The sequence below is a fragment of the Mustela nivalis genome (genome assembly GCF_964662115.1).
Source record: "Mustela nivalis genome assembly, chromosome: 14".
In the NCBI taxonomy this organism is placed as follows: Eukaryota; Metazoa; Chordata; class Mammalia; order Carnivora; family Mustelidae; genus Mustela; species Mustela nivalis.
The window spans coordinates 45,841,998-45,858,121 of record NC_139033.1 but is presented as its reverse complement, the minus strand read 5'-3'; the positions used below and the strand labels follow the sequence as shown (position 1 = coordinate 45,858,121).

Genomic DNA, 16,124 nt, shown 5'->3' with positions numbered 1-16,124 from the left:
ACAGAGAGAGATCACAAGCACGCAGGGAGGAAGGCAGAGAGAGGAGAAAGCAGGCTCTCCGCAGAGCAGAGAGCCCAATGCGGGGCTCAATCCCAGGACGCTGGGATCATGACCTGAGCCGAAGGCAGAGGCTTTAACCCACTGAGCCACCCAGGCGCCCCAGTATACCCTTTTTTTGTTTGTGGTAGTATACCCTTATTAAAAGCTTAAAAAAGAAACACGTGATTTTAACAGTCAATGCAGAAAGAGCATTGACAAATTTAACACTCATTCATGATAAAAATTCTCAGAAGAACAGGAACAGAGAACTTCCTTAACCTGATAGAAATCACCTACAAAAGAATCTATAGCTAACACTACACTTAATGGTAAAAGGATGAATACATTACCCTAAGACTGGGAAGGAGACAAGAATGTCAAGTCTCACCAAATGAATCAGAATAGTGCTATATGTTCTGGATAAGGGTAAAGACAAGAGGAGGAAGTAAGAGGCATACAGACTGAAAGGAAAAAAATTTTTAAAATTGCCTGTATTTGCAGATCCCAAAGTATCTATAAAAACAACTCTTACAACCAATAACTGAGTTCAGCAAAGTTGCAGGAGACAAGAGTGACACACAAATATGAATCACATTCCTATGTATTAACAAAAAATATACAGAAACAAGTTTAAAAACAACAATACCTGTTTGAAAATATAACAAAACACACAGGACTTGTATACTGAAAATTATAAAATGCTAATAAAAGAGGTCTAAGAAAATTTAAATGAATGGATTCTCAAGGCTTTTAAGACTCAACAAAGAAACTACATCAATTTTGCCTAAACTGACACAGATTTGACACAGTTTCAACCAAATCCCACCAAGACTTTTTTATATTTAAGATTATTCTAAAAGGTATATGGAAAGGCAAAGGAACTAGAAGAGCTAAAACAATTTAAAAAACAGAGACAGAAATCAGTCCATTCCATTTCACAAGTTAGCTCTGTTATCAAGACTGTGTGGTATGTTGTATGAGCAAAGGTAACACACAGGTCTATGGAACAGAACAGAGAACCCAGAAACAGAAACAATATGCCCAAGTAGTTTTTGACCAAGGTGCAAAAGTGACTCAATGGAGGAAAGACTGCCTTTCAACAAATGGTGCTGAAGCAAATTATACATCCAACTGTGTCTTACATTTTATACAAAAATTAACTTCAAATGGATCACGAACTTAAACATTAGGATAAAACTATTAAACTTTTAGGAAAAAACACAGAAGAAAATCTTCAGGAACTAGGGCTAGGCAAAGAATTCTTAGACTTGACATTCAAAGCAAAATCCACAAATGGAAAAAATAAACACTGGACCTCACCAAAATTAAAACCATGTGTTCTGCGAGCCCCTGTTAAAAAAGATGAAAAAACGATCAAGAGGCTTGGCAACAGTATTTGGAAACCACATATCCAACAAAGCATGAGTATCTAGAACATATCTAGAACTCTCAAACTCCAACAGGAAAAAAAAATCCAATTTAAAAAAGGACAAAAGGCATGAAGAAACATTTCATCAATAAGGATATACAGATAAAAAATAAGCACATGAAAATATGTTATCATTAGCCACTAGGGGAGTGCAAATTGAAACCTCACTGAGGTATCACTAGATACATACCAGAATGACTAAAATGAAAAACAGTGATAACACCAAATGCTGGCGAGGATGCAGAGAAACTGGATCACTCCATACATTGCTGGTAGGGATGTAAAATGGTACAGCCACTCTGGAAAACAGTTTGCAAGTTCTTAAAAAACTATATATACAATAACCATACAACCCAGGAATTGTACTCCTGGTTATTTTTAGCCCAGAGAAATGAAAACTTATGTTCATCAAAAAAAACTATGCAGAAATCTTAAAGCACTTTTATTTTTAACAGCCCAAAACTCTAAACAACATGGATGTCTTTCAACAGGTAAATGGTTAAACAAATCCAAACCATGAAATACTACTCAGCAATAAAACGTGATGAGCTATCAATACATAAAACAACATGAATAAATCTCCAGAGAATGATGCTAAAACCAAACACAAAACATAACACACTGTATGATTCCATTTATATAACATTCTTAGGAAAGATAAAACCACAGAAATGAGAAACATATGACTGGGTCCAAGATATTAAGGGGATGGGAAGGAAGTGGGTGTGGTGATAAAAATGACAACAAGAGGGATCCTTATAGTGATGGAAATGGTCTAAATCTTGATTGTGTCAATGTCAATATCCTTGAAGTATTGTTGTCATACTGTTCTAAGGTTTTGCAAGATGTTACCACTGTGAGAACTTGGTAAAGAGTATGTGAAATCTCTGTACTACTTCTTACAACTGTGAGTAAATTAACAGCTTTCTTAATAAAAGTTTAATTTCAAATTACAAAGACCAAGATTACTAGAGCAGATTAATATTTTTAATTCAATAGCCTGATATTCATAAGAGAGAAAACTAAAAGAACACAACAATGTAGGGATAGGAAGAATTTTAAAAATCAGGCAAAATTAGTTGACCAAAAGAGAAGATTACAGCTATAATATAAAACAATAGTATATAATACAAAGAGCATTCAAAGGCACAAAAAGTTAATAGAGAGTAAAAGCTCCAATTCAACAGGAAAATAAAAGCTTAAACTGTCATGTACTACCAACAATTTAAAATATATTTTAGAAATTAGTAAAACTATAAGAGAAAACGGGGGGGAAAAAATGTTCTTCTAAAAGATTAACATCCATTAATATCTGCTCTCCAAAAACATATGGAAGATTTAAACAAAATTAACAAGCCTAACTACCAGACATATATAAAACTTTGTGCTTCCAACTGAAAAATCACATTCTCTCTAAGTACAAACAAGAACAAAAACTGACCGCAGTCTTAACAGATTTCAAAAGATCACTATCATACATATCATGCTTCCAAATTACAACACATTTACAAATCAATAACAAAAGAAACTCCCATGTTTGGAAAAAAAAACTTTTTAAAATAACTCAAAGAACTGACAATGAAAAACAGAAAAATACTCACAAGTGGAAAATAATGAAAACACTGCACATCAAAACTTGTGCGATGCAGGGAAAACAATGGAGACCTATGTTAAAACACTGAAAATTAAAGAAAAAGGCATCCAACTTAAGAAATTAGAGACATAATAAAAATATGCCCCCCAAAAGCACAAATTAAATAAAAAGCAGAAAATAATGAAATGGAGGAAGGATACATTGAAGAGCATAAAAAAAAAAAAACTGATCTCTGATAAGTCTTTAAAAAATTGGTAAGCTTTTAGTTTTTGAGAGATCAAGAGAAAAGGCATTAAAAGAAAAAAGACAAAAGGGACATCAACTACAAGTAATACAAAATTAGAGATTAACAACTTAATACCATAAATTCAAGAACATGAATAAAAAAGACAACTAACTTCCTATAAATATATAACCTACCAAAACTGGCTTGAAAATTGAAATCTTATAAGCATAGCAATTGAATCAGTGGTTAAGAAGTATCTCACATAGAAAACACAGTCACAATTTTGTCAGGGAGTTCTATCACTTAAACAGATCATTCTAATCCTGCATAAATTCTTCCAGAAAAAGAAGAGCATATTTTTTTTAGGTCAATATTACTAATTTTAAGAAGTAAAAATCTTAAATTAACTATCTTCAGTTTGAGTCCAAAAATGAAAAAAGAGACAAATGAGGATTGACTTTATGCTTGAAACACACAAGTTTCACCCCATTAACAGGTTACAAAGGGAAAACATCATCATCTCAAAAAAATGCAGAGAAGGCTTTTGATAAAATTCAATATCCATTCATGACTTTTTAAAATTAACAAACTAGTAATAGAAAGGAACATCCTTAACCTGAAAAGATTATCTACAATAAACCTACAGCAAGCATCATACTTAACTGTGAAACTTTGAAAGCATTCCCTTTAAAATCAGGAACAAGATCAGGAAGCCCCCATCACCGCTTCTATTCAACACTGTACTGGAGATCCTAGCCAGCACATTAAGACAAGAAAAAGAAAGAAAAAAAAAAAAGCATAAGAATTGGAAAGGAGGAAACAGAGAGGTCATTATTCACAGATAGGTCTATCTACACAAAAATCCAAAAGAATTCTATTGATAATTTATCACAATTAGGAGTAGAGCAAGGTTGTTACACAAAGTCAAAACTGTACTTCTATACACCAGCAAGGTAGAAAATATAATTATGAAAAGATACCATTTATGATTTGATACAAAAACAAAGTACCTAAAAATAAATCTAACAAAATATTTGCAATAGCTTAGTTGAAGAAAATTATAAAACTTTATGAAAGACATTGTAAAGGCCTAAATAAATGGAGATTACAATGTTCACGGTTAAGAAACCTTAGTTCTCTCCAAAATTATTTATAGATTCAATGCATTTCCCATCAAAATCCCAACAGATCATGCATGTTTCTGTCTGTATAACTTAGAAAAATGATTTTAAAATTACAAAGGATCAAACAGCCAAGAAGTACCCTAAAGAACTATAAGGCAAGAAGAGTTGGCCTACTTCTTGTCCCTCAATGATTGAGTGGACTTTGAGACCAACCTTCCCTATGAAAATTTAGAAACTGAAGGTAATGTGAAAAACATCCATTTGAAGACATGAAGCACTATAAAAAGTTTCAAGGACCTGAGAGGCCAGTGCTGTGAAAAGAAGGGAAGTATAGAAAATGAAGTACAACATTTAATGGCTCTTTTCCCCTGCAAGTATCTGCCAGTGGAAAAAGGGCAATGGATAGGTGGAGAAGTCAAGATCTTTGAATACACTTATAGGGCTAAGGAAATGAGAAGATTATTTGAAAAATATAACCTGCAAGAGCTGTATCTGGGATATGTACTGAATTCCTAGAAGTTAGCAGGAAAAAGACAGATAAACCAATATAAATGTGGGCAAAAAAATTGGCAAAGTCATGACACAAAAGATATCCAAATGGCCAACAGACATAGTAAAAGGGACTTAACATCATTACTCATTAAGAAAATACAAATTAAAACCACTAAATATTCACTAAAATGTTTAAAAGAGTGGACAAGAAAGAACATGAAGCAACTGGAACCCTATTTTGCCAGTGGAAGGGAATACACAAATTACAACAACATGCCAATAAATCTTGCAAACAAACTGAGGGGGAAAGACACAAAAAATATATACACCATACAGTTCCATTTATGTAAGTTTCAAAGAACAGACAAAACTAATCTAAGACCAGTATCAAGCCAGTACTATCTTTGAGGACACAGAGGTTAGTCACTGGGAGGTAAGTAACTCTAGGGTCCTGGTGATGTTCTATTCTCTTCATCCACATTTGGTTATATTGAAAAAATTCACCCAGATGTATTCTCATGATCTACATATTTCCTACACAAATGCCCTATATCAACAGAAGTTTGTTTTTGTGGAAGTTGTTACATTGCTGGGAGTATTAAGACAATGTGATGGTGCTGTCAGTGCAGATTAAAAGATAAGAATCCAGAAAACAAACAAACAAACAAAAAAAGAAAGAATCCAGAAAACACAGACAGATGCAATTATAGAACTATTGAAATTAGTAAGAAAAAAGGTTTTTTAAACCTACTACAAACATGGAGAAGAGACACGAAACAGGTAAGAGAATCTCAGAAGAGCTAAGAGAATATTAATGAGCATAATAAAAGATGCTCACTTTCATAACCAAAGGGAAAAATTAAAAACCATCAAGTGAAATTTTTACTCAGTCGCAAAAACATTCAGTGTGATCAAAATGTTAGCAAGAAAGCGAGTAATGAAAACTTCTACATTGTTGGAAAGAGTAAATACTGATACAATCCTTTTTGGAAAATAATCTGACCTCATCTAGTCAGACACACATATCCTTAAATCCCAGCAATTCTACTCCTAGAACTTCTGCAGTGAAACATACAAATATTTACATTAAATGAAATCAATAAAAAATTACAAATAGTGTCACATCAGTGCAGATTAAGTTTATAGAATTTTTCTTTATTTGCATTTTCAGCATATTCTGTGGTTCAGAAGTTTGGATAAAAAAATTTGGTGACCTGTGATAGGAAAAAAAAGGAAACTACACAAATTTCCAACAAGAGAAATGATAAACTGGTATTCATACAATGGAAAATTAAAAACGATAATAAACAAAAAAAATACAGCATCATTCCATTTGTATAAAATTTTTATGTACATAAAAATTTAGATATATAGATATAATATAATTCTGTATGTCTACATGGTGTGGGTAAAATCAGTATGAAAAAGATAGATGGCCCAATATAAAAATGGGCAAAAAAAAATTTGGCAAAGCCAAATACACAAACCATGATTATAATAAAAGAGAACTGTCTCAAGAGATCTTTTTAAAGGAATTAGCATCCTCAGAGACTTCAAGGTATTTTTCCCCGTAAACTGAGAACAAGTTGTTATTGAAAAGAAGAAAAAAATAAAGCTTCTACAAACTAAAAATATAATCACTGAAATAAATTCTGCAGAAGAGTTTAAAGACAAAAATCAAGGAAATCCTCAGATATAAACAAATACATGTCAATCTAGAAGTCCAACTTTCACCCCTGAAGTCTCAAAGAAAACAGAAAAGAGGGAAAAAAGTAATCAAAGAAATAAAAGCTATTTCCCATAACTGAAAAGACTCTTAGAGCTAAAATGTTACCCCCCCCCCAAGAATGAAAAATAGGTTTACAACTAGACACATTTCACAAAATATCAAAGATAAAAAGATCACCACAAAGATTTTAAACAAGGTGACTACAAGGATAACTGCCAGATTTGTAATGCAACTCTATTAGCAACACTGGTGTTTTAAGTTCCTAGGGCAAAGCTTTCAAAATTCAGTAGGAAAAACTGATTACCAAAATATATAATTCTACATCTAAACCTCCAATCAGGAACAAAGGCAAGTCATTCTCAGACAATGAAGGAATTAGATGTTTATCACATGTCCATACTAAAACAACTACTCAAGATAATATATTCCAGTAATATCAAAAATGGAATTTAAAAAAGACAAGGGATTCAAGCAAAAGACCCAATCCAGGTGCAATATAATCCCAGGATGACAGCTGTATAGCAGATCTAGAAAGCAAGCTGCCCAAATTTGAAAAGAAAGGTTGAGAGCTCCAGAAAAACCCTTCACCAAGAAAAGTTGAATGGTTACATATGAGAACACACTATAATATTAAATTTAAAAAATAATTTCCATGAATTCTCCTCACTCAAGCAGGACTCTTATTACATTTCTCCTTTGAGAAGCACAGGAGTAGTAACAGAAGTTCCTCTATAGTTCCAAGTGATGTGGTTTCACGGTGACTAATATTTCTATCAGGATACATACTACAAAGGGAGGTCCAAAACTCAATTTCTAGAATCCTCCCACAGAAGCACAGAAAAGTTTAGAAGTGTTATAAACCATAATATAAATGCTAAAATCTTGACAGTGCAATAAAAAATGAAGGCTGGAAGTAAAGGAAGACTGGAGGTAGAAGAAACAAAGGGAAATAGATGGGTACTAAATTCTCTGTGAGACTGGGAACTGAAGAGATACTGCCTAAAATTGATAGGTCAAGAAACAGAAGTTTAACTATTAGAAAAAGTTAATAACTAACAGCAAAATTAGGAACAAAAATGTAACTGGTAGAAGACAAAGACGGCCAGACACAATGAAAAGGTGCTCAACATCACTCATCAGGAAAATGCAAGTCAAAACTACAATAAGATATCACCTCACACCTCTCAGAATGGCTAAAATCAATAACACAAGAAACAACAGGTGTTGGCAAGTATGTGGTATATGGGGGACCCTCTGACACTCTTAGTCGGAATGCAAACTAGGGCAGCCACTCTGGAAAACAGTATGGAAGTTCCTCAAAAAGATAAAAATAGAACTAATCTACGAATCAGCAGTTACACTAGGTTTCTGCCCCAAAAATATAAAAATACTAATTCAAAGGAATACATGCACCCAGTATTCATAGCAGTATTATCTACAATAGCGAAATTACAGAAGCAGTCCAAGTGTCCATCAATAGATGAATGAACAAAGACGTGGTGTGCATGTACACACACACACACATACACACACACACAGGAATATTACTCAGCCATAAAACAGAATGAAATCTTGACACTTGCAATGACAGAGTTGGAGCTAGAGAGTACATGCTAAGCAAAATAAGTCAGAGAAAAGACACATACCATATGATTTCATTTGTCAATTTAAGAAACAAAACAAACGAGCAAAGGGGAAAGAAAGAGAAACTGGGCAAATCAAGAAACAGACTTTTAACTATATTTAACAAAGGGTTAACAGAGGAGAGCTGGAGTGGGGGGATGGGTGAACTAGGTGATGGGGATTAAAGTGGGCACTTGGGATATGCACTGCCTGATGTAAAGAAGCACTGAATCACTAAATTGTATGCCTGAAACTAGTATAACACTGTACATTAACTGGAATTTAAAACTTTAAAAAAATAATTAAAAAGTATAACTAGTACAAATCAGTATGCTAGGAAAAGTGGAAAACATAATGATCTAAACTTCTTATCTACTAGAGTCAAGCAGAAGACACTGCTCAGAGTTTAAAGAAAAATCAAGATACAGAAAAATATGTGGGGTTTCTGAGTTTGGGAACTAGCCTAAAGAGAAAAACTAAAAACAGAAATACCCAAGCATGGTTAAAAGGCAGTTAGCTATATCAGGAGTGGAATCTACTGGGAAAGAAAGGAAGGGCTTTTATTTTTCCTTCTGAATTTTCCTGAATTACCTGCAGAGGTATTGCTTTCATTTGGGAAAAACATTGAGGAATGGTGATAAGAATAAAAATTATTATTAAAACCATTTTCCAGAGGCGCCTGAGTGGCTCAGTCAATTAAACTTCCAACTCTTGATTTCAGCTCAGGTCATGATCTCAGGGTCTTGAGAACAGGCCCCTACTGCAGCTCCAGTCTCAGCATGGGGCGTGCTTGGGATTCTCTCTCTCCATCTGTCTCTGCCTCTCTTTCTGCTCATGCACTTGTACGAGTGCATGCTCGCGCGTGCGCGCGCTCTCTCTCTCTCAAACTAAAGAAACCTTCAAAGACATAAATAAAAACATTTTCCAGGTTGGTGCGCCTGGGTGGCTCGGTCATTTAAGCTTCTGACTCTTGATTTGGCTCAGGTCATGATGTCAGGGTTGTGGGATTGAGCCCTGTGTCCGGCTCTGCACTGAGCATGGAGTGTGGAACCTGCTTAGGATTCTCTTTCCCTTTCCTTCTCTTCCCCCTTGTGTGCACGCGTTGGTGCATGTGCATGTGTACACACACACACTTTCAAAAAAAATTTTTTTTAATTTTTTCCAGGTTAAAGAAAAAGTGAAATAATTTGGCCAAAGTCAGTCAATAACCATGCAAAAACAACCTTCTGCAATGTAATCAAGAACAGCTTTTACTGACCTATATGAATAATCAAATGGAGAGGTCTGAATGTCCATGTTAGATTTACATTGTTCTCTGCAAAGTCACAAAAACTCTTATTCCAAACCACAAAAACCACTTTTCCAAAAAAAAGTCGAGGAAAAAAAGAAGCCACATTACCAGGGGTGGAGGTTCAATGTAAACATTCATAGAGAATAGTTCGGACTATGATACCCATTGATTCCACATATCACTTTTATTTCAACTGTGTAATTTCTTAAATTCAGGTACTTGAAAAAGAGACTAGCTCTAAGTATAACTCAAGGGAGAAAGAATCATACTTCAACAAATAATGTGTGAAAGTGGATATCCATATGCAAAAGAAGTTCAATCCCTACCTCACACCATCAACAAAAATGGATCAACAACCTAAATGTTAAAAACTAGAACTACAAATATAAACGCTTATATGAAAACAACATAAATCTTTATGACACTGAATTAAGCAATGACTTATCAAAATCACATGCAAGAAAAAATTTATAAATTAAATTTTGTCAAAATTTAAAAAAAATTTTGTGCTTCAAAGTATATTATGGAAAAAGTGAAAAGACAGTCCATAAAATGAATAAAATATTTGCAAACCATATATCTGATGAATACTTGAACTTAAAAGAAAGTTTAAAAATGGGCAAAAGATTTGAGTAGACATTTTCCCAAAGAAAATATACAAATACCCAATAAGCAAAAGCAAAGATACTCAACAACATTAATCACCAGGTAAATGCAAATCAAAACAATGAAATCCACTTTACACCCGTGTGTGAGGATATGGAGAAATTAGGACTCTTATAACTACTAGTAGAAATGTAAAATGTAGTAGTTTGGGGAAAGTTTGACAGTTCCCCAAACACTTAAACAGAGTTATCACATGTACCCAGTAATGCCATCCCTAGGTAACTACCCAAAATAACCAAAAACATATGTCCACACAAAACTTATACACAGATGAATGTTCATACTAGTCAAAGAGTACAAACAACCCAAATACACATAAACTCATGAATAAACAAAATGTGGTATACTCCATACAATGGAATATTATTCAGCCATAAAAAGGAAAAAACACTACCACATGTTGCAACATGTACCTTGAAAAGGTATGTTAAATGAAAGGAGCCAGACAGAAAAGGCCATGTGTATGATTCTATCTCTATGAAATATCTAAAACAGACAAACCCATAGAGACAAACAGTAGATTACTGGAAGCTGAGGGCTGGATGTAAGAAGGAGGAGTGACTGCGAATGGGTACTGGGTTTCTTCTGGAATGATGAAAATGTTATGGAATGAGATGGTGGTGATGCTTGCACAACTCTGTGAATAGACCAAAGCCATTTTAAAAGGCTGAATTTTATGGTATGTAAATTACATCTCAATAAAAAAATTTTAAAAATAAAGTAACTAAGATCCAATCCAGAAAAATAAAGGCAAAATGCTAAAAAAAGAGAAACACCTGAAGAATGTAATATTTAGAACAGTCTTAGAAATGTCTTAGAAAAGACATTCATGGAGGGAGGCCACAGACCTAAGGTACAAACAAATGCAAAGGCATCTACCACAGCTAAGAATACCTTGGCTTACTATTTTAAATTATCCATTTAAGTTAAATACTGAGTTTGGAACGTGCTTTCACAGACAGGATCTCAAGTGAAGTTGTGTCCTGAAATTTCAGTTATGTCCACTCAAGACTTTGAATCATATGGTAGATTCAGTTGCATCTATCTTATCTATTAGTCTATTTCCTCGTCCAATAGTTGAGGAGCATGAAGGATGAAGAACTCTAACCTCACACCTCCCTCTCGTTAACTTCCTATTCTCCCTCTATATCCGAACAGCACCCAAAGCTACCAGAATGGCAAGTCCTGCTATGTGTAAAGAACCAAACATCCACGCCTTCTAGGCAGAAAATCTTCTGTTATAGAATTACTTAAGACTCAGCATAAAAGCTCTTCTGCATTTGGTTTGCCATATCTATTAAGAAAGTTACGATTACTCACTCTCTTTCACTAGCCCACACACTGAGACTGCACACCCATTCACTCTTGTTCTCTGACACACATGGAGATAATAAACGCAATGCACAAAAGGAAGGGGATGAGGAATGCAGAAGAGGAGAGAGAATCTTTAAAGGAAAAAAAAAAATGTTACCGCAACAGATCCCTCCTCCATCTCCATAATTCAGTGGTGAGAAGTAAGGAGAGTAGATTAACCAGGTTAAATAATAGCAGGAACCTTTTTAAGAACTGCCAAAAGACTGCATCAACAGCCCACAGTATACAATTATGCAACTGGAGGAGAAAGACAAGGGTAAAAAAGCCACTCTGGGGGATGCCTGGATAGCTCAGTCAATTAAACGTCCCACTCTTGATTTTGACTCAGGTTATGATCTCAGGGTCATGAGACTGAGCCCCATGTGGAGCTGTGCACTCATCAGGGAGTCTGCTTGAGATTCTCTCTCCCTCTGCCCTTCCACCCGGTCCACCCCCAACCCGGCACTCGAATGCAAGCTCACTCTCTAAAATAAAACATCATTTAAAAAAAAAAAAAAAAAGCCACTCTGGTGGCTTTTCTGAACTTCAGAACCCCGACTATTCTGCCTCTGCTCCATCCCTGTGCTTAGCTCTGACAGAGACTATTTCGTAGGGAGAAAGGAGGGTGGCAGTGACAGAGGTCCCAGTCATCAGACCTTATGAGCTCGCCCCAAGTTAATTCACAACTAGTTAATTTACAAATTAATTCAGAAACTTCTACCAACATAAAAGCTATATACAACCAACCACTGAATTGAATAATTTCTTCTCCAGCATCTTGAAAGCTTTGAATACATGATGTGTTATCATAATCATCCTTGACTACTCAGCCCACAATTTCCACTTCAGAGAACTTGCCCCTTCCTTTCCCCCAACCCATCAAGATAATCTCATGAGTCAAGTTTTTGTGCTAGGACTCTTAAGCTTCTGGCCACAGATGATTAGAATAGAAGAGGACCCTCAACTAAGCTCAGCCAGTCAGATCTTCTCTCTCAGAAGAACTAGATGAAAGGTGTGCTGGTATTCTAGTAAAATGAAAGCAGCAAAGTACAGGGTTGCCATATTCTGCTATGACTGGACAAGACCTCTAGTATTGGCTTACATAGCAGTCTCAAAAACTAAAATCATCTGGCGACCTCTTAAGGTTCCACAGGAGTTGCCTCATCAAATAACCCCCACCCCCACCCTAAGCTTACAAAGCAAAGGCACAGGAGTCACCAATGCACAGTGGGGATGACCTTTCCCAGAATTCCTGACCTCCAGTACAGGAGATGGCATCACCAGCCAGAAGTGACCTGCTCTGGTTATATAAGCCCCCAGGGAGTAGCCCCAAATGATAATGGATAAAGATACTGGAAATACTCTCAGCAGCAGTATGGGCAGCCAAATATGTGACATCCAGGTCGGCTATTTCCTCTACTGCCAAGTTAGTCAACAAACTAATGCTGGCCATTTTTCCTCGTCCTTCAATTTACTTGACGATCTCTCTGAGCCTCACAGAATATATTCAGAGGCAGAGACCATTTAGAATGTCCTGCATGTTTCTTCCTCTTTCCCTCCTTTCTAATTAGATTTTCAGTCAGCTGTCCTGTTTCCCCTCCAGTATTATATATCACATAAGAAAGGCACCGGCTATTTATCATTGTTTAGTTCACAGATCCCAGGCTGATGGCTAGCAGCACCACATGAACCTGAAGGAAACTACAGAGCAGGACAGTTTGGACTCTGAAAAGCACGGACTCTAAACCTGGACATCTGAGGTTAAACATCCCAAGTCTTCCAGCTCAAACTGTGTCAGGTTACTCAAGCTGCCTCAATTTCTTCTGACAGTTTTTCTAACAATTATATTACAATTGTTGTGAGAATCAAACAAGTATGTGAAGTGCTTAGACCAAAGCCAGGCATGTAATAATCACTTATATTATAATGGATAGCTATCATCAACATCATTGTCACTGTTTGAAATGAGGGCAGGGCACGGAGACTGTTCATCTTTAAATGTAGAAGATGCTGCTGAGCAGCTAAGGCGAAGACTGGGGTGGATAACTCTTTTCCAGCATCCATCTGCACACCCCTTCCCTCCTCTGCAAACTCTTCCCAGTCACTCTCTGTTGGGCACCTTATGTGAACTATGAGGGAGGGGCCATCTTCCATCAAGGGCAGGAAGAAGCAAAGACAGCTGATTTACAGAAAGAGATGAAGTGACCCACAAAACAACCTGTAGGGGGCAAGGGTGGGGGGGGAGGGAAGGGGAGGTGGAAGGGAGGTGGGGAAAGATAAAAGAGGAGAGAGGAGAGTGGAAAAGAGGGAAGGGACAGGTACACCCAAAGAGAAAAAAGCATCTTTGGTTTCCAACCACTTTGCAGTTCCTGGTTCCACCAGAACTTCAGCACTGCCTGCCTTCTCTGCCCTAGACTGGTAAATAAATCCTCCTTTTTTTTTCCTTTTTTTAAAGATTTTATTTATTTATTTGACAGAGAGAGACACAACAAGAGAGGGAACACAAGCAGGGGGAGTGGGAGATGGAGAAGCAGGCTTCCCACAGAGCAGGAAGCCCAGATGGTGCCAGGCTGGATCCCAGGACTCTGGGATCATGACCTGAGCCGAAGGCAGACACCCAACGACTGAGCAAACAGGCGCCCCTTAGATCCTCCCTTTTTATTAAGCTTTGACCAGCAACATTTATAAAAGTCTAATGGAAGTCTTGGAAACATTTTCATCAACAAAAAACCTTGGAAGAGAATAAACTATATAGAGATGTTACTATGCAAAATGAAGAGGATACTGCAGGTTAAAAAAAAAATTTTTTTTTCTTAAATTTAATTTCAACATTCAGTCTCCTTAACCAATCCCTGAACCTAATGCATTCATTTATACAGCTGAGGCTCAGGCCTGCTTGTTTCAAAGCTCCACAGGTGTTAAAAAAGCTCCATGCTCTGAGACATTAAAACTCCTACACTTACCAATATGATTACCCTTTTTACCTACTATAATGGTTCTCTGTATAAACTAATATAGAGCATAAAATGCACTAATGTACCATTCTTTTTGAAACAACAGAAGGGAAAATAGCAGGTATTACGCAAATTATAACCCAATCTCCCTTTAGATCAGAATCACCAATGCGTCCTTTTGCTGAGGTCCACCGTACCAGCCAGGTGAACAGTCAACATCCTTCCCCACTCCAACCCTCGCGGAAAAAATAAATACACAAAACTGAATATTTTACCAGATTCTTCTTATTTCAAAAAAGTAACCCTAACACCATACGTCTGTTACGCAAAAGGACTGCCTTTAATTTCAAGTTCACATTCATCTCTACTTTGACTTTTCTTTTAAATCAGGGTTTCCGTCCTTAAATATTCCATTTCTGTCGCCAGTAACTCAGCGATCCATAAAAAATAAAGCCTATTCGTTGACCACCGTTTAGTTTCAACTGAGGACTCTGAAGGTTATCAGCCCAGGGAAAAACATCTTTTCCGTTCTACCCCCAGCACACCCATTGTCAAGCCTCTACTATACAAAGATATCAACAATAAAGTTGTGACCTTGTTCTCAGACTAGAAAGAAAAATGCTTTCCCTCGAGCAAAACGAGTTCACAAACAAACCTCATGACAACACGGCCTTTGCGGGTGTCTTAACCACAGCACTGAGAAAATATCAAGGTTTAAGGTCGATTATTAAAGGCAGCGCTCCCCAGAGACCACGCTTCTCTTCAAGAGGAAGCACTGGTAGGAGAAAGGGGCCTTTCTTGTGACAGATCTCACTAAACGGTAGCATCTGCCATAAGAGAGAGGATTCCTAAACGCAACTTCACGTTTCAGAAAACAGGCTCCCACCAAGTGAGTAACGTGTAGACTTCTGAATCGCCACACACACGCACGCACACACACACACACACAAACACACACACACCCCATGAAGGTGGAAAAGCAAATCACGCTTCCCACTTCAGCCCTTACACGATAAAGTCGGGTCCCCACGAGCCCCTCCCGACGGCGGCCCCCGCCCCACGCCAGGTGTGCGGACCCCCCGCGGGGCCCACGGGCCGCTCGCCGGGGCCCCAGGCCCGCCGCCCCCGCGCGGCCCAGGCGTCCTCCGCCGCCTGGCTCCCCTCTCCCGCCCGCGACGGCCCGGGCGGGCTCCCGCTCGCACTCGGGCCGGGGCTCCCGGCTCCGACAACCGGTCCCAGCGAAACAAGAAGGTGGCGGCCGGCGACGCTGCGGCTTCCCCGCCTCCCCTCCCCTCCCCCGCGGCCTCTATTCCCCACTCCCGCGCCCCCGCTTACCCTCAACTCCTCGAAATCCGCCATTTTACACCACCCGCGGGCACCGCCGCCGATGCCGCCACAGCACCCCCTCCCGCTGCCGCCAACGACGCCGCCGCCACCACGGCCGCCGCCGCCGCCTCCAGCACCATCCTGCACTGGGCGCCGCTGAAGACGCCGCGGCCGCCGCCGCCGCCGCCGCTGCCGCCGGACCTGTCACGTGACCGGCGCGGGAGCTCCGCCCCCAGCGCGCGCGGGCCCCGCCCTCCGGCGCCCACCGGGCCCACACG

The 16,124-nt window shown here is 38.1% G+C and overlaps 1 protein-coding gene across 21 annotated transcripts in view; it reads right to left on the bottom strand.

Annotated features, from left to right (window-relative positions):
- PIAS2 (protein inhibitor of activated STAT 2) overlaps positions 1-16,087 on the bottom strand; it is a 90,325-nt gene extending 74,238 nt beyond the window's left edge. For 6 of the 21 annotated variants that reach the window (XR_014302542.1, XM_082698233.1, XM_082698220.1 and 3 more), the window contains exons 1-3: positions 15,856-16,054; positions 3,952-4,040; positions 1,659-1,765 (exon numbers count right to left, since the gene is read on the bottom strand). Coding sequence is in view for 11 of the 21 variants with exons in the window: in XM_082698233.1 (XP_082554359.1) it covers positions 1,659-1,765; positions 3,952-3,970 (126 nt within the window). In the remaining 10 variants the exon portion in view is untranslated. Of the gene's footprint in view, positions 1-1,658; positions 1,768-3,946; positions 4,041-15,855 lie in introns of all 21 variants that reach the window. The other 15 variants (XR_014302543.1, XM_082698226.1, XM_082698236.1 and 12 more) reach the window with 8 other exon arrangements.
- Between the last annotated feature and the right edge of the window lie 37 nt (positions 16,088-16,124).